This window comes from Balaenoptera physalus (assembly GCF_965194825.1).
Source record: "Balaenoptera physalus genome assembly, contig: HAP1_SCAFFOLD_1268, whole genome shotgun sequence".
Lineage (NCBI taxonomy): Eukaryota > Metazoa > Chordata > Mammalia > Artiodactyla > Balaenopteridae > Balaenoptera > Balaenoptera physalus.
The window spans coordinates 130,981-153,329 of NW_028125528.1; the positions used below are offsets into that span (position 1 = coordinate 130,981).

At 45.7% G+C, this 22,349-nt stretch overlaps 1 protein-coding gene across 1 annotated transcript in view; it reads left to right on the forward strand.

The window, feature by feature from the left end:
• The window catches only part of LOC309653825 (uncharacterized protein), a gene marked incomplete at both ends in the record, with an annotated part of 154,776 nt that overhangs the window by 69,976 nt on the left and 62,451 nt on the right, over positions 1-22,349 (forward strand). Inside the window, 3 exons of the mRNA XM_082478623.1 lie at positions 1,705-1,763; positions 4,652-5,401; positions 6,674-8,582. Coding sequence (XP_082334749.1) covers positions 1,705-1,763; positions 4,652-5,401; positions 6,674-8,582 — 2,718 coding nt within the window. The remainder of the gene's footprint in view (positions 1-1,704; positions 1,764-4,651; positions 5,402-6,673; positions 8,583-22,349) is intronic.

Here is a 22,349-nt window from a genome sequence, read left to right on the forward strand (position 1 = left end):
CAAGAGTGGTTAGGGAGAAAAGCACTAACCAGGGGAACTAACACAGAGGCAATCCAGGCCAAGCTGGGCTGGTGGCAGATATCTGCTCCTTACGCTCGGGTGCATAATGCGACTCACCACAATGCCTTTTTCACAGACCCTTTTTAAAGTTTCTCCACAAAATCCAACAGCTCAAGTTAGCTCATGACGCTTCAAGGTAAACAATCGTCAAGAGAAAAACATGCAATATGTCTTACAATGTTGGATTCCTTACAAATAGGACAAGGAAATAACCATGTAGACAAAACCAGAGCATTTGAAAACATCTGCGTTCTACAAACATACCAGTGAATGCTATAAATAAGGTAATATGACATAAAACAAAATGAAAACTAGATGTGAGACTGTTCTCTTCAGTGTACAGACTTCATGGCAGTTGCTGCACGATCTAGCTACTTATATCTACAACTCTCTGTTCTGTTAATACAAAATGAGGCCCAAGTGTGTCAACTTGTTTCCCACAGAAACCAAAAAACCTACATGCATCTCTTTTCTCCGGTGCCCTTTCACCTTACCTGCTCCCAGTTCTCCACCAATGTCCTCCTCTTTCTCTAATTATTCTCCTCTTCATTGTGCTTGGCCTTGCACCCAAGCATGCAAGACAGAGAGTCCTAGAGGTCCGAGATTCTAGAGGGGCTGTTTGCAAGGGGGAGGAGATTACGGTAACTGCCACACTGTATATACTTCTGTGCAAAGAAAGAGGGACAGTGTTCAGAATGTCTCTCACATATAAAAAGAGCTGGATGGCAGGATACCTGTGTGGCCCAAGGAACTAGAGCTAGCAAATCATGGGCAAAACAATTGCAACCAAAGGCTGGAAGAGGAAAGGTCTGCAACCAGCTCTGTCTCCTGGCTCTCTGGTATTTGCTGCCAATGGGCAGAGTCTATTTCGTGAAGCATCAAGCACTGAAAAGAAGACTCCTGCTGCTGGAAGTTGACAGGAAGGAACATCCAATGCAAGATCAAGGCTTGTCCTAGAAGCAATGCCCATAATGGAAGAAAAAAAAAAAAAAAAAAGAAAGCGGAAGAGAAATGTTAAGTCGCAAGTCCAACCTGGCCCCCAGCCTAGCCCAGCCCAAGGAAGGTAGGAGTCAAGGAGAAGAAACTAAAAGAGAAGAGCCTTGGACCACAACATTCTCCACAGGGTACACTCAACAAACTTCACCCTGCTCTTTAACCAAGTTACAACTGTAATAGTTCAAACTACATGGCTCTTTCCTTCCTAAGGATACTAGTTAAATAAGATCTATATAGCTCTAAGTATATGATACATAAAATAGAATACTCTGTAGAATATAAGTAACTGTTAGTTAATTATATTAATGAACGTCTGTAAGAAATGTTGCAATGATTTCCCTAATGGAAGAGCCTGGGGGAGGTAAATCTGTCTTCTAGGATTTCCTCCCCAGAGCTCAGAAATTGAGGGGTTGTTTTAGCTCTCCTACGCTCTCTTCACCCAAGCCCGCCCTCCTGTTGGGGATCGGACCTCCCTATTGGCTAGCTCATACCTTTCAACTGCCTGCTTTGTGACATCACTCTCCTACCAAACCTACTACCACTTGGTAGAGGTCTTGGGGTTTCCGTGGAGCCGTTTGGACCAGTAACCAGTGACCTTTGTACTGGACACGTGCGCCGTTCAGCTGCAGCCACTCAGACATCCTCTAGTGTTGTCTCCTCATCCCTTGTACCTGCAGTTGATGTCTCCTCTTCTCTGACCATGTCAGGTAAGAAAAGAAACTTTGGAAAGTTTTGCGTTCGATTTCTTTTGCCCCTAAATTGAGGAGGAGATTCAAAATAGCGTGGAATAATGAGGGAAAGTATTGAACTACAAGTCTGGAGACCTAATTTCAGTTTTGACTTTGACGTTTACTGTCTGTGTGACTTTGGACAAATCACTGACTGCCTCACAAAGCCTGCTGCTTTCCTTATCTGTTACGTTAGGATACCACATTGGGTTGATCACTCTGATCCCCTTCTTTTCCAATATTGAGCCTTAAAGGGTACCCATGTAGAAAATGAAATCAGAGACTTCTCAAAAGAGTGTTTCAACAGAAACATAGAAAAGCCAGGTGACACAGAAAACTAGCGATATATACCAAGATGTTTCATCTCCAATGGTCTCCCTCCACTAGTATTTCGACTAGTTGAAAAGAGAGAATAGGGAGAGAGGATGGAGAGTACTGGGCTATATAGGGAGGCACAGAGTCAAACGTAAGCAAGTTTAGGATTGTTTTCATTAGCACAGGCCAACAGGAACCAAGAGATGGGAAAAAAATATAAGAATGAAGAGGGAAAGCATAGAGGAGCTCTCAAGAAAGAGGCAGTTTGCCATGGAATGTTGATGGGAGCCAAAGATTTTAAATTAAAGCAGAAACAGCACAGAGGGAAATCTGCTCAGAGCAGGGCAAAACAAAGCTGATGGTAGCAAATCCTTACATTAACAGACTAAGAAGGAAAGTAAGGCCAGAACAGGGGATCACCAGGAAGGGCAGCCTATCAGAAAAGTCATACTCCGTTTTCTTTCTTTTATTGCCTCTCTGAATACAGCTGGCACTTGACAGTTTGGAATAGAAACATTTTAGAAGTATGTTTTAGAAATGATGCTTCCTAGAAACCAGAAACCAAAGTGGTTATCTAGGGGGCTGCTTTTCAGTGTTCTATTCTTTCTAATTTTTAAACTAGGTAGACATTTGACCAATTAAACATTTTAAATGATATCTTCTACATTGAATCAGAAGGACTATTTCCTTTGTGTGATATGTACCTTCTAAGGCAAGGTTGCTTTTCAATTTTTACAGTTATTTCCTTCCTAACACAGAGAGCACATTGATCAACAGCCATCGTTCGCTTGTAGATCTTAGCTACCGGAGAAGAAAAAGAAAAAGTCAAGCCCCCACATCTCTAATTCCCCATTTAGGGAATTCCCTGGCGGTCCAGCGCTTAGGACTCGGTGCTTTCACGGCCAGGGCCACGCGGCGCGGCAAAAGAAAAAAAGAAAACACAAACATCCACGTTTATCTAAAACAATGTTGTGGAGTCCTTTGGATTTTCTTACATTTGAAAATCTTTTTTAATTGGATTCTAGGGATGATGGTTTTTTGAGGTCTTGGGATGTCATCTTCTTGGATGTGGAAGATGATTCTAAGTTCTAGGATAAATACAAAAACCTTCTTGATACTTTTTAAGCTTCCTTTCTGCTTATTATATGAGTTATATTCATGGAAAGATATATTTCTCCTAGGCTTAATACCTGTTACTTGCTGGGTAAAAATATGAATGAGCACAATAATGAAACTCTTTTACACTTACTATTTTGCTGTCTGCTTTGTACCGGTTTTCACTGAAATACTTGTCTATATATGTTGTGGCTACCTATACATTCACATTTGTTGCATTCTGTTGCTTGTTGTGCATTTTTTACTGATTTATCGTCTCTGTCTGTATGCATTGGCTAGGAATTCATTCACCTCTATCACCTCCATCGTGTTTTTTGGTTAATAGTATTCACTAAAATAGAGTGGGCAAAATTCACTTTCATAATATTGCATGTATGGTACAGAATGTCATTTGTTAGTAAATTCATTAGGCTTTGATACTTGCCCACATACCCCAGTTTTCATTAATATCTATGGATTTCTTTTTCGTTACGTAACATGTTTTTCATGATTTTTCTTTGTCTTTCTAGAACTTATTGTATCTTCCTCCATATAAATCATACGCAATAGATCAGCTTATTCATCTATTAATTATTACTGCTATTATTATTGGTGGTGGTGTTATAACCACTTTATAGATGAGTAATCTGAAGTAATCAGATAACTTTTCTCTTTCCAAAAGCACTTAAGAAATCCACTTTCGGGTAATCATTTTGAGGTAGGATGAGAAACCAGGCTTGAAGAGGGCAAAAATGACTCTTTCAGTTCACCAGTTGGACTGAGCTATACGTCAACTCTAGGTAATAGCGTGGGAACTGCACAAGCAAAGGGAGACACTGAAGATGACAATGGTAATGGCCGTACTGTTTTCTAATGGACAAAAAAAATGCTTATATTATAAGTTCTATTTCTCCTGCTTTCTGGCACTATCATGCTCAGAGTGGAGTCCTGGCAAGGAAGTCAGGATACTTAGGTTCTGAAACCTGGTAATGACACTAACATAATGAGAGAACCTGAACAAGTCAACCCGACCTCTCTGAGCCTCAGTTTCCTTACTCGTGAAATGAGACTGAAAAAAGAGAAAGTTCTCTAAGGGCCTCCTAGTTCTAAAATGCTTCCAGTCTAGGAAATAGCATAGAAGTCAATACGAGTGCAGGCTGAAGGGAAAGACAGGGCAGGGAGAAGGTTGCTTCCAGCCTAGAGAACAATGTCTGAACCATACCACTTGGCTCTTCTGCCCATCTGTGCCCAAGATGGGAGCACAGGCAGTTAATACAGAAGAGTGGAAAACTGCTCAGTCCTTACAGCCATCATTAACTGTCTGATTTTGGGTTTCTCAGGAAGGGTCGATAGTAGAGGTGTCCTGAGAGCAAGAACCTTAAGATAATGCTGTTCCTCAAACGTAGTGAGAATTTCTCAACCTCCCTGAGTTTTTCATGACCCTCTTGTTCTTACAGAAAATTTCCAAAATCCATCTCTACTTGGAACTCTAAATTCTCTGCAGCATTCTCTTCCTGTGGTGAGCAATGCAACTTCCCTAACACGAAGTGTCTGCAACTTCTCCAGAGTCTCTGCCCCTGCCGTCAGTTCGGCATCGGCTACCGGTACCTCTTTCCAGACACTCATGGGTAGTGCCTACCTTTACCAACATTCCAGCACGACTATGTTATCTGGAGTTACTGACCACAGCCAGATCTCCACTTCAGCTCCTTCCTATCCAGGTGTTCTTGAGTGGGACATCACAGGAAGCACTGAAAAGAATTCCTCTTCACTCGGAGACTTTACTCTGGCACTCACTGACCGGCACCCAGCTGCTTCCTCCATGTTTATGGCAGCCCAGTATGATAAAACTTCAGACGCCAATAACATGGTCCCTCTATATCCATCACTTTCTGCCAGGCTTGCTCAGGGAGCACCATCTCAGATTCCAAATCAGGGGCATAGCCGCCTGTCACTTCCCTACCAGGAAGGAAGCCAGGTATATTACTATAACCAAGGCACACTGGGGTCTTCACTGTATGGAGAACTTGGCTCCTGCCCGCAATCCTATGGCTCCGCGTCATACACAGGAAGTAGGGCCTCTGCGCAACCAGAAATGGGAATGGGACTGAAGGAGATTCAGCCCACAAATATCCGACCACCAGCTTCCACCTCTGCAATCTGCCACCCTGTGTCTGCTCAACGCATCACAGAAACAAGTTTTCAAGGTGAGTATACAAACGGCAGAGAAAGTTGAAGAATGAGGTCGGCATTCACAAATGGGGTCAAATCGACAGCTGGGAAGGGGTGTAGAGACAGGTAGAATTTAGATCCTGAGCCTTCAGTAACCACTACCTTCGCTCAGTGCCCTCTGTTTTTAGACTCTATATAAGAACACCTAGGGCTTCCCTGGTGGCGCCGTGGTTAAGAATCCGCCTGCCAATGCAATGCGGGGGACACGGGTTCGAGCCCTGGTCTGGGAAGATCCCACATGCCGTGGAGCAACTAAGCCCATGTGCCACAACGACTGAGCCTGCATTCTAGAGCCCGTGAGCCGCAACTACCGAAGCCCACGCGCCTAGAGCGCATGCTCCGCAACAAGAGAAGCCCGCACACCGCAACCAAGAGTAGACCCCGCTAGCCGCAACTAGAGAAAGCCCGTGCACAGCAATGAAGACCCTGTGCAGCCAAAAAAATAAATACGTAGAATAAATAAGTTCAAACAATCAATCAATAAATAAACGTAAATTAAAAAAAACAAAAAAACAAAAAGAACACCTAATGCAGGTGGGAAGGTGGCAGGGACACTGTAAAGGTCATCTATGCTACATGTACAAGAACCCCGAGAGCACACCAATAGGTACCACATTTTTCACTGCTGTAGCCGAGCATTCCCCCTGTACTACCACACTGTAGCACTCCCTTCCCTCGTCTACTGCTACAGTCTCTTTGGAAGGTGTCTCAGAACTCTTGTTATGAGAGTGCCAGTTGAAGTGTCCTCACTTCCGTCATTTATACCAGGATTTAAGACCTTGTGGTCCGAGATCCTGTCCAGAGAGCAAGCAGGCTAAGACTCTGTCTTTGTTTCTGTATTTCATCAGAAAGGGCTCTACCCCCTCTCCTAGTTCATGGTGTGAAGTGTTCTTAGCCTCTCGGGAAAGTGGGGAGAATTGAAAGGACTCTATATGAGAATGCTAGGCTTTGTAAAACATTTCAGTTGTTTAAAAAGAAGACTCATTTTGTATTGGACTTACAACAGTCCTATGAGATACAAAGAGAGCCAAGGATCAGTGACATGAAATGATCACCAGTTAAGCATTACAACAGTCACCGCTTACCTCGTAGCATAGGGCACTGTCCATGATCCTTAAGAAGAGTTAGTAGAAATGCCTTGCCCATCTTGCCCCTGAACCCCTTGAAAGGTACATGACTGCTGTGTTGGTGTTTAGGGGGAGCATCTCATTTACCAGGGACTGACTTCTCCCTTGATCCCTTTGTAGTGATGGAGACTTCCCTGGTGATGAAAAATTCCCTGGGATTGCAACCTCCAAGCCAGACGTTTTGTGTGACACAAACTCAAGAACTCCCCAAGTCCTGCAGTAGCAGAAACAGTCACATACTTGAGAGTAACCCACCATCTGAACTTGGGGACATTTCAGTGACAGCTCCAGTCCAGAGTGCCAGGCGTCTCCTGGCCCTGCCTCCAGCTCCAAGCCAGGGACAAACAGAGAGTAAGAACGTGGAGGATATCAAAACCAAGCTGTCAAAGCCTCTGGAGGCCTACCAGATCCCAATAGAAAACCAAGATCCTCCACTACTCCCTTTGGGAATCCCTGATATTCCCCAGCCGCTGGCCTGCACCGATCCCCTCAGCCAAGAGGAGCAGCCTGGTTCTGAAAATGCTGATCTGGGAGAGAACAGCCTGAGTCGTCAGGACCTAGGGACACTTGAAAATGGGACTGAACCTAGCAGTGGTCTTGCAGACATTACTACACTGGCGGAGGATATTCACCTTCCCCAGCTCTTTAATTCTTGGAAAGATCTTGATCGATCCCAAGGTCCCAACGTGATCAAAGCTGAAGACACCAGAGCCATTAAGGTGAATCAGGTGCAGGAAAAGCCAAGTGTCGTAAAGGTTCCCTCTGATCAACCCAGGAAGAACAAACAGAAAGCCTCTGAGCCTATCGGTGGTGCTCCCAAGGCCAAAATCCAGCCAAAGGATCCAGAGTGCCTGTTAGGGGGAGAAGCGGTTATATGCACTGCTGCAGTCAGTGACAGGGCTCCTGCGAACACGGCCAAGCACTCTCAAGGCAAACCTCAGAAAGCTGCATCCGGAAAGATCAGCAAAACTGAGAGCCATGGGCAGGAAAAGACCAAAAGGACCAGAGGAAGAAACAAGGCTGAAGAGAACAAGCAGTCAGGGAACAAAGTCAAGGCAGAAGACAAGCCAGCAATCCCCAACACGAAGCGAAAGGAACACCAAACTGAGCTTCGCCAAGAGAGCTTTCAAAAGCCTCGAACCTCCCTTGGCGTGCGCATGCTGGAGTCTGTGAAGGTTCTTCATGCGCTGGGGAAGAAGAATGAGACGAAAACTGGGCTCTCTTCCTGTCGGCTCTTGGGAAATTCAAGCAACCCCAAAGACCCCCAGCCACCCCCAGCGATCCAGCCACGGCGGCATACCCCACGTGAGGGTAAGAGGCCTGAGAAAACGCAAGTCCAAGCCCAGAAACCAGACAGCAGTGCTGAAACAGAGTGTCCATCTCCATCCCAGTGTGAGCGGCCTCCTCCTGGGAAGGTCAAGTTGATACCTCTGCCTTTTTCTGCCTGGGACAAGCCTCAAGCTCGACCCGCTCCTCGGAGGCCACAGTCTCTGGCCTCACATCGGCCTGCTGTGGCTTACCGTGCCCAGCCTGGTCCTACTGACTCAGCTCAACCTGCTGCAGTCAATTCATCCCAGCCAGCTCCTGCCTCTTTGCCAGGTCCCGCCAAACCAGCTCAGCCAACTGTGGCCAACCCAACCCAACCGGCTTGGACCAACCATACCCAGCCTCGTGTCCCTCAGCCTGCTGCTCCTAGGCCTGCACCCTACAAAACTTCATCTGGCGCTTCTCTCCAGCGCGAGCCTGTTCCCCCTGCTGTGACTAAGCGCCAGTCCCCACCCAAGCTCCAAACCCAACTTCTACTCCAAGACTTCAGCAAGCAACGAGTTCCATGGAGGGAACCCAACGTGCCTGAGCCAGTCATGTCAAAGCCCATCGAACAAGAGCAGAGGCCAGAGCGAGAGGCCATGAAGAGGCGGGCTCAACAACAACGGGAGAATGCTGCCAGATACACCTCTTCGGGGAAGCTGCAATTTTTCACCCAGAGGGACAAAGAAATGGAAATTGCTGACTACTATGGATACGTCAGGTGACAGCTGCTAGGATTCTTGCTGCCACCTTGGCTACCAGCGGTTCTTCCATACATAGGTAAGATAGGTATAGAACCGAATAAGTAAATGGAATAGAATTAATAGATGAGTAATAAACCTTTCGAATTTTGAGATGCTGCTAACTGGGGCGTGAGAAAGGAAGGCCTGAAAGTTGGATGGGAGAATGAAGGAAAGGGGTAAAAACTGAGGAAAGAGGAAGGAACTTGGCCCAGGGCTAGGAAGGCCAAAAGAGACGTATGGATTTAGGAAAGGAAGCAGGAGTGAGGATGAAATGGCAGAAGTAAAAAGCAGGGTCAGGGGTCTGGGTTGAAAGAACACAATTGGAGTAGAGTTGAAGGTGACAGGAGATGAGTCTAGGTTTACTAGGAGAAATAGAAACAAAGTCTCTCGGGGAGGTTGGCCTTAAGTCTCACAACCACCAGATAGGTATTTCAGAAAACAAGAGGTTCACGACACATCTCTGAAAGGTTTGAGTTGCCTTATTCAGGTGTGATTATAGTGGGGGAATAGGCAAATCTACCAGAGAAGTGGCTAGGGCTCAGAGTCCTCCTAGGGGCAGCTGACGACAGGGCCAGAGCCAAGGGAACTGCTGTATCAGGAGGCCCACGAACAAATCAGGGGCATAGCCGCCTGTCACTTCCCTACCAGGAAGGAAGCCAGGTATATTACTATAACCAAGGCACACTGGGGTCTTCACTGTATGGAGAACTTGGCTCCTGCCCGCAATCCTAAGGCTCCGCGTCATACACAGGAAGTAGGGCCTCTGCGCAACCAGAAATGGGAATGGGACTGAAGGAGATTCAGCCCGCAAATATCCGACCACCAGCTTCCACCTCTGCAATCTGCCACCCTGTGTCTGCTCAACGCATCACAGAAACAAGTTTTCAAGGTGAGTATACAAACGGCAGAGAAAGTTGAAGAATGAGGTCGGCATTCACAAACGGGGTCAAATCGACAGCTGGGAAGGGGTGTAGAGACAGGTAGAATTTAGATCCTGAGCCTTTAATAACCACTACCTTCTCTCAGTGCTCTCTGTTTTTAGACTCTATATAAGAACAGCTAGGGCTTCCCTGGTGGCGCCTGCCAATGCAGGGGACACGGCTTCGAGCCCCGGTCTGCGAAGATCCCACATGCCGTGCAGCAACTAAGCGCATGTGCCACAACGACTGAGCCTGCATTCCAGAGCCCGTGAGCCGCAACTACCGAAGCCCACGCGCCTACAGCCCATGCTCCGCAACAAGAGAGGCCACCGCGATGAGAAGCCCGCACACCGCAACCAAGAGTAGACCCCGCTAGCCGCAACTAGAGAAAGCCCGTGCACAGCAATGAGGACCCAGTGCAGCCAAAAAAATAAATACGTAGAATAAATAAGTTCAATCAATCAATCAATCAATAAACGTAAATTAAAAACAAACAAACAAACAAAAAAACAGAACACCTAATGCAGGTGGGAAGGTGGGAGGGACACTGTAAAGGTCATCTATGCTACATGTACAAGAACCCCGAGAGCACACCAATAGGTACCACATTTTTCACTGCTGTAGCCGAGCATTCCCCCTGTACTACCACACTGTAGCACTCCCTTCCCTCGTCTACTGCTACAGTCTCTTTGGAAGGTGTTTCAGAACTCTTGTTATGAGAGTGCCAGTTGAACTGTCCTCACTTCCGTCATTTATACCAGGATTTAAGACCTTGTGGTCCGAGATCCTGTCCAGAGAGCAAGCAGGCTAAGACTCTGTCTTTGTTTCTATATTTCATCAGAAAGGGCTCTACCCCCTCTCCTAGTTCATGGTGTGAAGTGTTCTTAGCCTCTCGGGAAAGTGGGGAGAATTCAAAGGACTCTCTATGAGAATGCTAGGCTTTGTAAAACATTTCAGTTTTTTAAAAAGAAGACTCATTTTGTATTGGACTTAACAACAGTCCTATGAGATACAAAGAGAGCCAAGGATCAGTGACATGAAATGATCACCAGTAAGAATTACAACAGTCACCGCTTACCTCGTAGCATAGGGCACACTGTCCATGATCCTTAAGAAGAGTTAGTAGAAATGCCTTGCCCATCTTGCCCCTGAACCCCTTGAAAGGTACACGACTGCTGTGTTGGTGTTTAGGGGGAGCATCTCACTTACCCGGGACTGACTTCAACCTTGATTCCTCTGTAGTGATGGAGACTTCCCCGCTGATGAAAAATTCCCTGGGATTGCAACCTCCAAGCCAGACCGCTTTCCTATGGAATGACAGAGAACTTCAGAGAACTTGTCAAGATGAAACACCAGTCAGTCTGCGGGAGAAAGGGAAGAAGAGAACGATGGAAATCGTTTCTGGGAAACTATTTTTACATTATGTTTTGTTTGTTCCTGGTAAATAAACTGAAATCTTCTTAACATTCAAACAAAATCTAAACCACTAAATTCAACAACACAGGAGTATAACTTTTGAAAAAAATTTCTTTGGCTGCGCAGCATGTGGGATCTTAGCTCCCCAACCAGGGATTGAACCCACGCCTGCTGCATTGGAAGCGCAGAGTCTTCACCACTGGACCACCAGGGAAGTCCCAGGAATAGAACTTTTAAAGGAGAAGGTATAAACCCCTGGGTTATCTGAACTGGAGATTTTTAGTAAGAAGTCAATAGATCTTTTGTTAGGCACATTTTATGTTAGGCTGTCTCCCTGCACAGGACGCAGGCGCCTTGAAAATGGAAATCACATCCCTCTATAGTACGTCCCTCTTCTTTCTGCTTTGCAGTTTGCTGCTCCACTTGTTCAACCCCACCTAGTAATAACCTATACTTCCCTTGTTCCTGTTTTCCCATCTGGAAAACAGACAAAAGGCAACCAAACAACGCAAAGGTCTCAACAAATAAGGGATACCCAAAACCAGAGATGGCCAGAACTTCTGTATCCCTCATGAAACCTAGCCCGGTGTTCAATACTTAGGTATCATTAATACATGCGTGTTGACTGAAACAGTTGAAACGCAATTCTTCCACTTCCCAGTTTAGTTTTAGTCCTCATACAAAACCTGATCATCAAATTCCTTAATGCTAGGAATCACAGTGAAAAATAATTTCTCAACTGACTTCTGTCAGATGAGTGAGAACTAAGGTTAATTCAGTGTATCTGAAGCATAGAAAGTGAGGGCAAACGTGGCACAAGATGGGGCTAGAGAAGCAGAGAGGATTCTAGAGCACGCAGAGTCTTAAAGGCCACCAGTGTGTTTTCTATTCTCAAAACAATGTTTGTGAGCGATGTTTATGAGCAATGTTCCAACTTGCTTTGAAGCTTTCTTGTGTGAAGAATGGATTGGAGGGAAACAAGATATATGGACACTAGTTAGGACCTAATCGCAACAGACAGGCAAGTTCAGTATTAGGATGTTGAGGGAGAGCTGACAGATTCCAAAGAAATTCAGGAGATAAACTGAAGCGGGCTTCATGGGGTATGAGATGGAGGAAAGGAAGGTCTTAGGGAATTAAAGGGTTTACTGCACACATGAGCAGAGTCTCAAAATTAATCATTTGAACGTACAGAGGGGGATCGATCTCCCAAATGACACCGGTTAGGAAGCAACGGTACGCCCTGTAGAATTCCTAGAGACAGCACAAATCAACTGTTTCGATGGAAAATTCGGCGGGACCCTTGATTTCCATGGGAATATAGAGAAAAGAGACACTGATCTGGCTTGCAGGTATTTAGGAAGTTGTTAGCCTGACATCACATACTAGTCTCATGTAAGTAGGCCGTCTGAAGTATGAAGCTTAGGGGAAAAACCTTGAAGAAAACTTAAAAGCTTAAGCCACACCTCTATACTACACCACCTTTCACAGTTTCTTCTCAGATAAGCAGCATCCCCATCAGTGAAGAAACTCACATCCCATAATAGGAACAACAGGCCTAAAAATTAAATGTGTGTCTTTGGAGGTCCCATCTATGCGATATCTTCCTGGTACCAGAAAAGTCCCCAGGAAGATCGATCTTTGCACCCCTGAAAGCTTACCACCAAGGAAAATGACTAGGTCCATAGATTTCCTCCCTCAAACCAGCCTACCTCACACATAAATCACTAGCAACTCAGCCCTTAACTCACATTATCACAGTCACAAGAGTGGTTAGGGAGAAAAGCACTAACCAGGGGAACTAACACAGAGGCAATCCAGGCCAAGCTGGGCTGGTGGCAGATATCTGCTCCTTACGCTCGGGTGCATAATGCGACTCACCACAATGCCTTTTTCACAGACCCTTTTTAAAGTTTCTCCACAAAATCCAACAGCTCAAGTTAGCTCATGACGCTTCAAGGTAAACAATCGTCAAGAGAAAAACATGCAATATGTCTTACAATGTTGGATTCCTTACAAATAGGACAAGGAAATAACCATGTAGACAAAACCAGAGCATTTGAAAACATCTGCGTTCTACAAACATACCAGTGAATGCTATAAATAAGGTAATATGACATAAAACAAAATGAAAACTAGATGTGAGACTGTTCTCTTCAGTGTACAGACTTCATGGCAGTTGCTGCACGATCTAGCTACTTATATCTACAACTCTCTGTTCTGTTAATACAAAATGAGGCCCAAGTGTGTCAACTTGTTTCCCACAGAAACCAAAAAACCTACATGCATCTCTTTTCTCCGGTGCCCTTTCACCTTACCTGCTCCCAGTTCTCCACCAATGTCCTCCTCTTTCTCTAATTATTCTCCTCTTCATTGTGCTTGGCCTTGCACCCAAGCATGCAAGACAGAGAGTCCTAGAGGTCCGAGATTCTAGAGGGGCTGTTTGCAAGGGGGAGGAGATTACGGTAACTGCCACACTGTATATACTTCTGTGCAAAGAAAGAGGGACAGTGTTCAGAATGTCTCTCACATATAAAAAGAGCTGGATGGCAGGATACCTGTGTGGCCCAAGGAACTAGAGCTAGCAAATCATGGGCAAAACAATTGCAACCAAAGGCTGGAAGAGGAAAGGTCTGCAACCAGCTCTGTCTCCTGGCTCTCTGGTATTTGCTGCCAATGGGCAGAGTCTATTTCGTGAAGCATCAAGCACTGAAAAGAAGACTCCTGCTGCTGGAAGTTGACAGGAAGGAACATCCAATGCAAGATCAAGGCTTGTCCTAGAAGCAATGCCCATAATGGAAGAAAAAAAAAAAAAAAAAAGAAAGCGGAAGAGAAATGTTAAGTCGCAAGTCCAACCTGGCCCCCAGCCTAGCCCAGCCCAAGGAAGGTAGGAGTCAAGGAGAAGAAACTAAAAGAGAAGAGCCTTGGACCACAACATTCTCCACAGGGTACACTCAACAAACTTCACCCTGCTCTTTAACCAAGTTACAACTGTAATAGTTCAAACTACATGGCTCTTTCCTTCCTAAGGATACTAGTTAAATAAGATCTATATAGCTCTAAGTATATGATACATAAAATAGAATACTCTGTAGAATATAAGTAACTGTTAGTTAATTATATTAATGAACGTCTGTAAGAAATGTTGCAATGATTTCCCTAATGGAAGAGCCTGGGGGAGGTAAATCTGTCTTCTAGGATTTCCTCCCCAGAGCTCAGAAATTGAGGGGTTGTTTTAGCTCTCCTACGCTCTCTTCACCCAAGCCCGCCCTCCTGTTGGGGATCGGACCTCCCTATTGGCTAGCTCATACCTTTCAACTGCCTGCTTTGTGACATCACTCTCCTACCAAACCTACTACCACTTGGTAGAGGTCTTGGGGTTTCCGTGGAGCCGTTTGGACCAGTAACCAGTGACCTTTGTACTGGACACGTGCGCCGTTCAGCTGCAGCCACTCAGACATCCTCTAGTGTTGTCTCCTCATCCCTTGTACCTGCAGTTGATGTCTCCTCTTCTCTGACCATGTCAGGTAAGAAAAGAAACTTTGGAAAGTTTTGCGTTCGATTTCTTGTGCCCCTAAATTGAGGAGGAGATTCAAAATAGCGTGGAGTAATGAGGGAAAGTATTGAACTACAAGTCTGGAGACCTAATTTCAGTTTTGACTTTGACGTTTACTGTCTGTGTGACTTTGGACAAATCACTGACTGCCTCACAAAGCCTGCTGCTTTCCTTATCTGTTACGTTAGGATACCACATTGGGTTGATCACTCTGATCCCCTTCTTTTCCAATATTGAGCCTTAAAGGGTACCCATGTAGAAAATGAAATCAGAGACTTCTCAAAAGAGTGTTTCAACAGAAACATAGAAAAGCCAGGTGACACAGAAAACTAGCGATATATACCAAGATGTTTCATCTCCAATGGTCTCCCTCCACTAGTATTTCGACTAGTTGAAAAGAGAGAATAGGGAGAGAGGATGGAGAGTACTGGGCTATATAGGGAGGCACAGAGTCAAACGTAAGCAAGTTTAGGATTGTTTTCATTAGCACAGGCCAACAGGAACCAAGAGATGGGAAAAAAATATAAGAATGAAGAGGGAAAGCATAGAGGAGCTCTCAAGAAAGAGGCAGTTTGCCATGGAATGTTGATGGGAGCCAAAGATTTTAAATTAAAGCAGAAACAGCACAGAGGGAAATCTGCTCAGAGCAGGGCAAAACAAAGCTGATGGTAGCAAATCCTTACATTAACAGACTAAGAAGGAAAGTAAGGCCAGAACAGGGGATCACCAGGAAAGGCAGCCTATCAGAAAAGTCATACTCCGTTTTCTTTCTTTTATTGCCTCTCTGAATACAGCTGGCACTTGACAGTTTGGAATAGAAACATTTTAGAAGTATGTTTTAGAAATGATGCTTCCTAGAAACCAGAAACCAAAGTGGTTATCTAGGGGGCTGCTTTTCAGTGTTCTATTCTTTCTAATTTTTAAACTAGGTAGACATTTGACCAATTAAACATTTTAAATGATATCTTCTACATTGAATCAGAAGGACTATTTCCTTTGTGTGATATGTACCTTCTAAGGCAAGGTTGCTTTTCAATTTTTACAGTTATTTCCTTCCTAACACAGAGAGCACATTGATCAACAGCCATCGTTCGCTTGTAGATCTTAGCTACCGGAGAAGAAAAAGAAAAAGTCAAGCCCCCACATCTCTAATTCCCCATTTAGGGAATTCCCTGGCGGTCCAGCGCTTAGGACTCGGTGCTTTCACGGCCAGGGCCACGCGGCGCGGCAAAAGAAAAAAAGAAAACACAAACATCCACGTTTATCTAAAACAATGTTGTGGAGTCCTTTGGATTTTCTTACATTTGAAAATCTTTTTTAATTGGATTCTAGGGATGATGGTTTTTTGAGGTCTTGGGATGTCATCTTCTTGGATGTGGAAGATGATTCTAAGTTCTAGGATAAATACAAAAACCTTCTTGATACTTTTTAAGCTTCCTTTCTGCTTATTATATGAATTATATTCATGGAAAGATATATTTCTCCTAGGCTTAATACCTGTTACTTGCTGGGTAAAAATATGAATGAGCACAATAATGAAACTCTTTTACACTTACTATTTTGCTGTCTGCTTTGTACCGGTTTTCATTGAAATACTTGTCTATATATGTTGTGGCTACCTATACATTCACATTTGTTGCATTCTGTTGCTTGTTGTGCATTTTTTACTGATTTATCGTCTCTGTCTGTATGCATTGGCTAGGAATTCATTCACCTCTATCACCTCCATCGTGTTTTTTGGTTAATAGTATTCACTAAAATAGAGTGGGCAAAATTCACTTTCATAATATTGCATGTATGGTACAGAATGTCATTTGTTAGTAAATTCATTAGGCTTTGATACTTGCCCACATACCCCAGTTTTCATTAATATCTATGGATTTCTTTTTCGTTACGTAACATGTTTTTCATGATTTTTCTTTGTCTTTCTAGAACTTATTGTATCTTCCTCCATATAAATCATACGCAATAGATCAGCTTATTCATCTATTAATTATTACTGCTATTATTATTGGTGGTGGTGTTATAACCACTTTATAGATGAGTAATCTGAAGTAATCAGATAACTTTTCTCTTTCCAAAAGCACTTAAGAAATCCACTTTCGGGTAATCATTTTGAGGTAGGATGAGAAACCAGGCTTGAAGAGGGCAAACATGACTCTTTCAGTTCACCAGTTGGACTGAGCTATACGTCAACTCTAGGTAATAGCGTGGGAACTGCACAAGCAAAGGGAGACACTGAAGATGACAATGGTAATGGCCGTACTGTTTTCTAATGGACAAAAAAAATGCTTATATTATAAGTTCTATTTCTCCTGCTTTCTGGCACTATCATGCTCAGAGTGGAGTCCTGGCAAGGAAGTCAGGATACTTAGGTTCTGAAACCTGGTAATGACACTAACATAATGAGAGAACCTGAACAAGTCAACCCGACCTCTCTGAGCCTCAGTTTCCTTACTCGTGAAATGAGACTGAAAAAAGAGAAAGTTCTCTAAGGGCCTCCTAGTTCTAAAATGCTTCCAGTCTAGGAAATAGCATAGAAGTCAATACGAGTGCAGGCTGAAGGGAAAGACAGGGCAGGGAGAAGGTTGCTTCCAGCCTAGAGAACAATGTCTGAACCATACCACTTGGCTCTTCTGCCCATCTGTGCCCAAGATGGGAGCACAGGCAGTTAATACAGAAGAGTGGAAAACTGCTCAGTCCTTACAGCCATCATTAACTGTCTGATTTTGGGTTTCTCAGGAAGGGTCGATAGTAGAGGTGTCCTGAGAGCAAGAACCTTAAGATAATGCTGTTCCTCAAACGTAGTGAGAATTTCTCAACCTCCCTGAGTTTTTCATGACCCTCTTGTTCTTACAGAAAATTTCCAAAATCCATCTCTACTTGGAACTCTAAATTCTCTGCAGCATTCTCTTCCTGTGGTGAGCAATGCAACTTCCCTAACACGAAGTGTCTGCAACTTCTCCAGAGTCTCTGCCCCTGCCGTCAGTTCGGCATCGGCTACCGGTACCTCTTTCCAGACACTCATGGGTAGTGCCTACCTTTACCAACATTCCAGCACGACTATGTTATCTGGAGTTACTGACCACAGCCAGATCTCCACTTCAGCTCCTTCCTATCCAGGTGTTCTTGAGTGGGACATCACAGGAAGCACTGAAAAGAATTCCTCTTCACTCGGAGACTTTACTCTGGCACTCACTGACCGGCACCCAGCTGCTTCCTCCATGTTTATGGCAGCCCAGTATGATAAAACTTCAGACGCCAATAACATGGTCCCTCTATATCCATCACTTTCTGCCAGGCTTGCTCAGGGAGCACCATCTCAGATTCCAAATCAGGGGCATAGCCGCCTGTCACTTCCCTACCAGGAAGGAAGCCAGGTATATTACTATAACCAAGGCACACTGGGGTCTTCACTGTATGGAGAACTTGGCTCCTGCCCGCAATCCTATGGCTCCGCGTCATACACAGGAAGTAGGGCCTCTGCGCAACCAGAAATGGGAATGGGACTGAAGGAGATTCAGCCCACAAATATCCGACCACCAGCTTCCACCTCTGCAATCTGCCACCCTGTGTCTGCTCAACGCATCACAGAAACAAGTTTTCAAGGTGAGTATACAAACGGCAGAGAAAGTTGAAGAATGAGGTCGGCATTCACAAATGGGGTCAAATCGACAGCTGGGAAGGGGTGTAGAGACAGGTAGAATTTAGATCCTGAGCCTTCAGTAACCACTACCTTCGCTCAGTGCCCTCTGTTTTTAGACTCTATATAAGAACACCTAGGGCTTCCCTGGTGGCGCCGTGGTTAAGAATCCGCCTGCCAATGCAATGCGGGGGACACGGGTTCGAGCCCTGGTCTGGGAAGATCCCACATGCCGTGGAGCAACTAAGCCCATGTGCCACAACGACTGAGCCTGCATTCTAGAGCCCGTGAGCCGCAACTACCGAAGCCCACGCGCCTAGAGCGCATGCTCCGCAACAAGAGAAGCCCGCACACCGCAACCAAGAGTAGACCCCGCTAGCCGCAACTAGAGAAAGCCCGTGCACAGCAATGAAGACCCTGTGCAGCCAAAAAAATAAATACGTAGAATAAATAAGTTCAAACAATCAATCAATAAATAAACGTAAATTAAAAAAAACAAAAAAACAAAAAGAACACCTAATGCAGGTGGGAAGGTGGCAGGGACACTGTAAAGGTCATCTATGCTACATGTACAAGAACCCCGAGAGCACACCAATAGGTACCACATTTTTCACTGCTGTAGCCGAGCATTCCCCCTGTACTACCACACTGTAGCACTCCCTTCCCTCGTCTACTGCTACAGTCTCTTTGGAAGGTGTCTCAGAACTCTTGTTATGAGAGTGCCAGTTGAAGTGTCCTCACTTCCGTCATTTATACCAGGATTTAAGACCTTGTGGTCCGAGATCCTGTCCAGAGAGCAAGCAGGCTAAGACTCTGTCTTTGTTTCTGTATTTCATCAGAAAGGGCTCTACCCCCTCTCCTAGTTCATGGTGTGAAGTGTTCTTAGCCTCTCGGGAAAGTGGGGAGAATTGAAAGGACTCTATATGAGAATGCTAGGCTTTGTAAAACATTTCAGTTGTTTAAAAAGAAGACTCATTTTGTATTGGACTTACAACAGTCCTATGAGATACAAAGAGAGCCAAGGATCAGTGACATGAAATGATCACCAGTTAAGCATTACAACAGTCACCGCTTACCTCGTAGCATAGGGCACTGTCCATGATCCTTAAGAAGAGTTAGTAGAAATGCCTTGCCCATCTTGCCCCTGAACCCCTTGAAAGGTACATGACTGCTGTGTTGGTGTTTAGGGGGAGCATCTCATTTACCAGGGACTGACTTCTCCCTTGATCCCTTTGTAGTGATGGAGACTTCCCTGGTGATGAAAAATTCCCTGGGATTGCAACCTCCAAGCCAGACGTTTTGTGTGACACAAACTCAAGAACTCCCCAAGTCCTGCAGTAGCAGAAACAGTCACATACTTGAGAGTAACCCACCATCTGAACTTGGGGACATTTCAGTGACAGCTCCAGTCCAGAGTGCCAGGCGTCTCCTGGCCCTGCCTCCAGCTCCAAGCCAGGGACAAACAGAGAGTAAGAACGTGGAGGATATCAAAACCAAGCTGTCAAAGCCTCTGGAGGCCTACCAGATCCCAATAGAAAACCAAGATCCTCCACTACTCCCTTTGGGAATCCCTGATATTCCCCAGCCGCTGGCCTGCACCGATCCCCTCAGCCAAGAGGAGCAGCCTGGTTCTGAAAATGCTGATCTGGGAGAGAACAGCCTGAGTCGTCAGGACCTAGGGACACTTGAAAATGGGACTGAACCTAGCAGTGGTCTTGCAGACATTACTACACTGGCGGAGGATATTCACCTTCCCCAGCTCTTTAATTCTTGGAAAGATCTTGATCGATCCCAAGGTCCCAACGTGATCAAAGCTGAAGACACCAGAGCCATTAAGGTGAATCAGGTGCAGGAAAAGCCAAGTGTCGTAAAGGTTCCCTCTGATCAACCCAGGAAGAACAAACAGAAAGCCTCTGAGCCTATCGGTGGTGCTCCCAAGGCCAAAATCCAGCCAAAGGATCCAGAGTGCCTGTTAGGGGGAGAAGCGGTTATATGCACTGCTGCAGTCAGTGACAGGGCTCCTGCGAACACGGCCAAGCACTCTCAAGGCAAACCTCAGAAAGCTGCATCCGGAAAGATCAGCAAAACTGAGAGCCATGGGCAGGAAAAGACCAAAAGGACCAGAGGAAGAAACAAGGCTGAAGAGAACAAGCAGTCAGGGAACAAAGTCAAGGCAGAAGACAAGCCAGCAATCCCCAACACGAAGCGAAAGGAACACCAAACTGAGCTTCGCCAAGAGAGCTTTCAAAAGCCTCGAACCTCCCTTGGCGTGCGCATGCTGGAGTCTGTGAAGGTTCTTCATGCGCTGGGGAAGAAGAATGAGACGAAAACTGGGCTCTCTTCCTGTCGGCTCTTGGGAAATTCAAGCAACCCCAAAGACCCCCAGCCACCCCCAGCGATCCAGCCACGGCGGCATACCCCACGTGAGGGTAAGAGGCCTGAGAAAACGCAAGTCCAAGCCCAGAAACCAGACAGCAGTGCTGAAACAGAGTGTCCATCTCCATCCCAGTGTGAGCGGCCTCCTCCTGGGAAGGTCAAGTTGATACCTCTGCCTTTTTCTGCCTGGGACAAGCCTCAAGCTCGACCCGCTCCTCGGAGGCCACAGTCTCTGGCCTCACATCGGCCTGCTGTGGCTTACCGTGCCCAGCCTGGTCCTACTGACTCAGCTCAACCTGCTGCAGTCAATTCATCCCAGCCAGCTCCTGCCTCTTTGCCAGGTCCCGCCAAACCAGCTCAGCCAACTGTGGCCAACCCAACCCAACCGGCTTGGACCAACCATACCCAGCCTCGTGTCCCTCAGCCTGCTGCTCCTAGGCCTGCACCCTACAAAACTTCATCTGGCGCTTCTCTCCAGCGCGAGCCTGTTCCCCCTGCTGTGACTAAGCGCCAGTCCCCACCCAAGCTCCAAACCCAACTTCTACTCCAAGACTTCAGCAAGCAACGAGTTCCATGGAGGGAACCCAACGTGCCTGAGCCAGTCATGTCAAAGCCCATCGAACAAGAGCAGAGGCCAGAGCGAGAGGCCATGAAGAGGCGGGCTCAACAACAACGGGAGAATGCTGCCAGATACACCTCTTCGGGGAAGCTGCAATTTTTCACCCAGAGGGACAAAGAAATGGAAATTGCTGACTACTATGGATACGTCAGGTGACAGCTGCTAGGATTCTTGCTGCCACCTTGGCTACCAGCGGTTCTTCCATACATAGGTAAGATAGGTATAGAACCGAATAAGTAAATGGAATAGAATTAATAGATGAGTAATAAACCTTTCGAATTTTGAGATGCTGCTAACTGGGGCGTGAGAAAGGAAGGCCTGAAAGTTGGATGGGAGAATGAAGGAAAGGGGTAAAAACTGAGGAAAGAGGAAGGAACTTGGCCCAGGGCTAGGAAGGCCAAAAGAGACGTATGGATTTAGGAAAGGAAGCAGGAGTGAGGATGAAATGGCAGAAGTAAAAAGCAGGGTCAGGGGTCTGGGTTGAAAGAACACAATTGGAGTAGAGTTGAAGGTGACAGGAGATGAGTCTAGGTTTACTAGGAGAAATAGAAACAAAGTCTCTCGGGGAGGTTGGCCTTAAGTCTCACAACCACCAGATAGGTATTTCAGAAAACAAGAGGTTCACGACACATCTCTGAAAGGTTTGAGTTGCCTTATTCAGGTGTGATTATAGTGGGGGAATAGGCAAATCTACCAGAGAAGTGGCTAGGGCTCAGAGTCCTCCTAGGGGCAGCTGACGACAGGGCCAGAGCCAAGGGAACTGCTGTATCAGGAGGCCCACGAACAAATCAGGGGCATAGCCGCCTGTCACTTCCCTACCAGGAAGGAAGCCAGGTATATTACTATAACCAAGGCACACTGGGGTCTTCACTGTATGGAGAACTTGGCTCCTGCCCGCAATCCTAAGGCTCCGCGTCATACACAGGAAGTAGGGCCTCTGCGCAACCAGAAATGGGAATGGGACTGAAGGAGATTCAGCCCGCAAATATCCGACCACCAGCTTCCACCTCTGCAATCTGCCACCCTGTGTCTGCTCAACGCATCACAGAAACAAGTTTTCAAGGTGAGTATACAAACGGCAGAGAAAGTTGAAGAATGAGGTCGGCATTCACAAACGGGGTCAAATCGACAGCTGGGAAGGGGTGTAGAGACAGGTAGAATTTAGATCCTGAGCCTTTAATAACCACTACCTTCTCTCAGTGCTCTCTGTTTTTA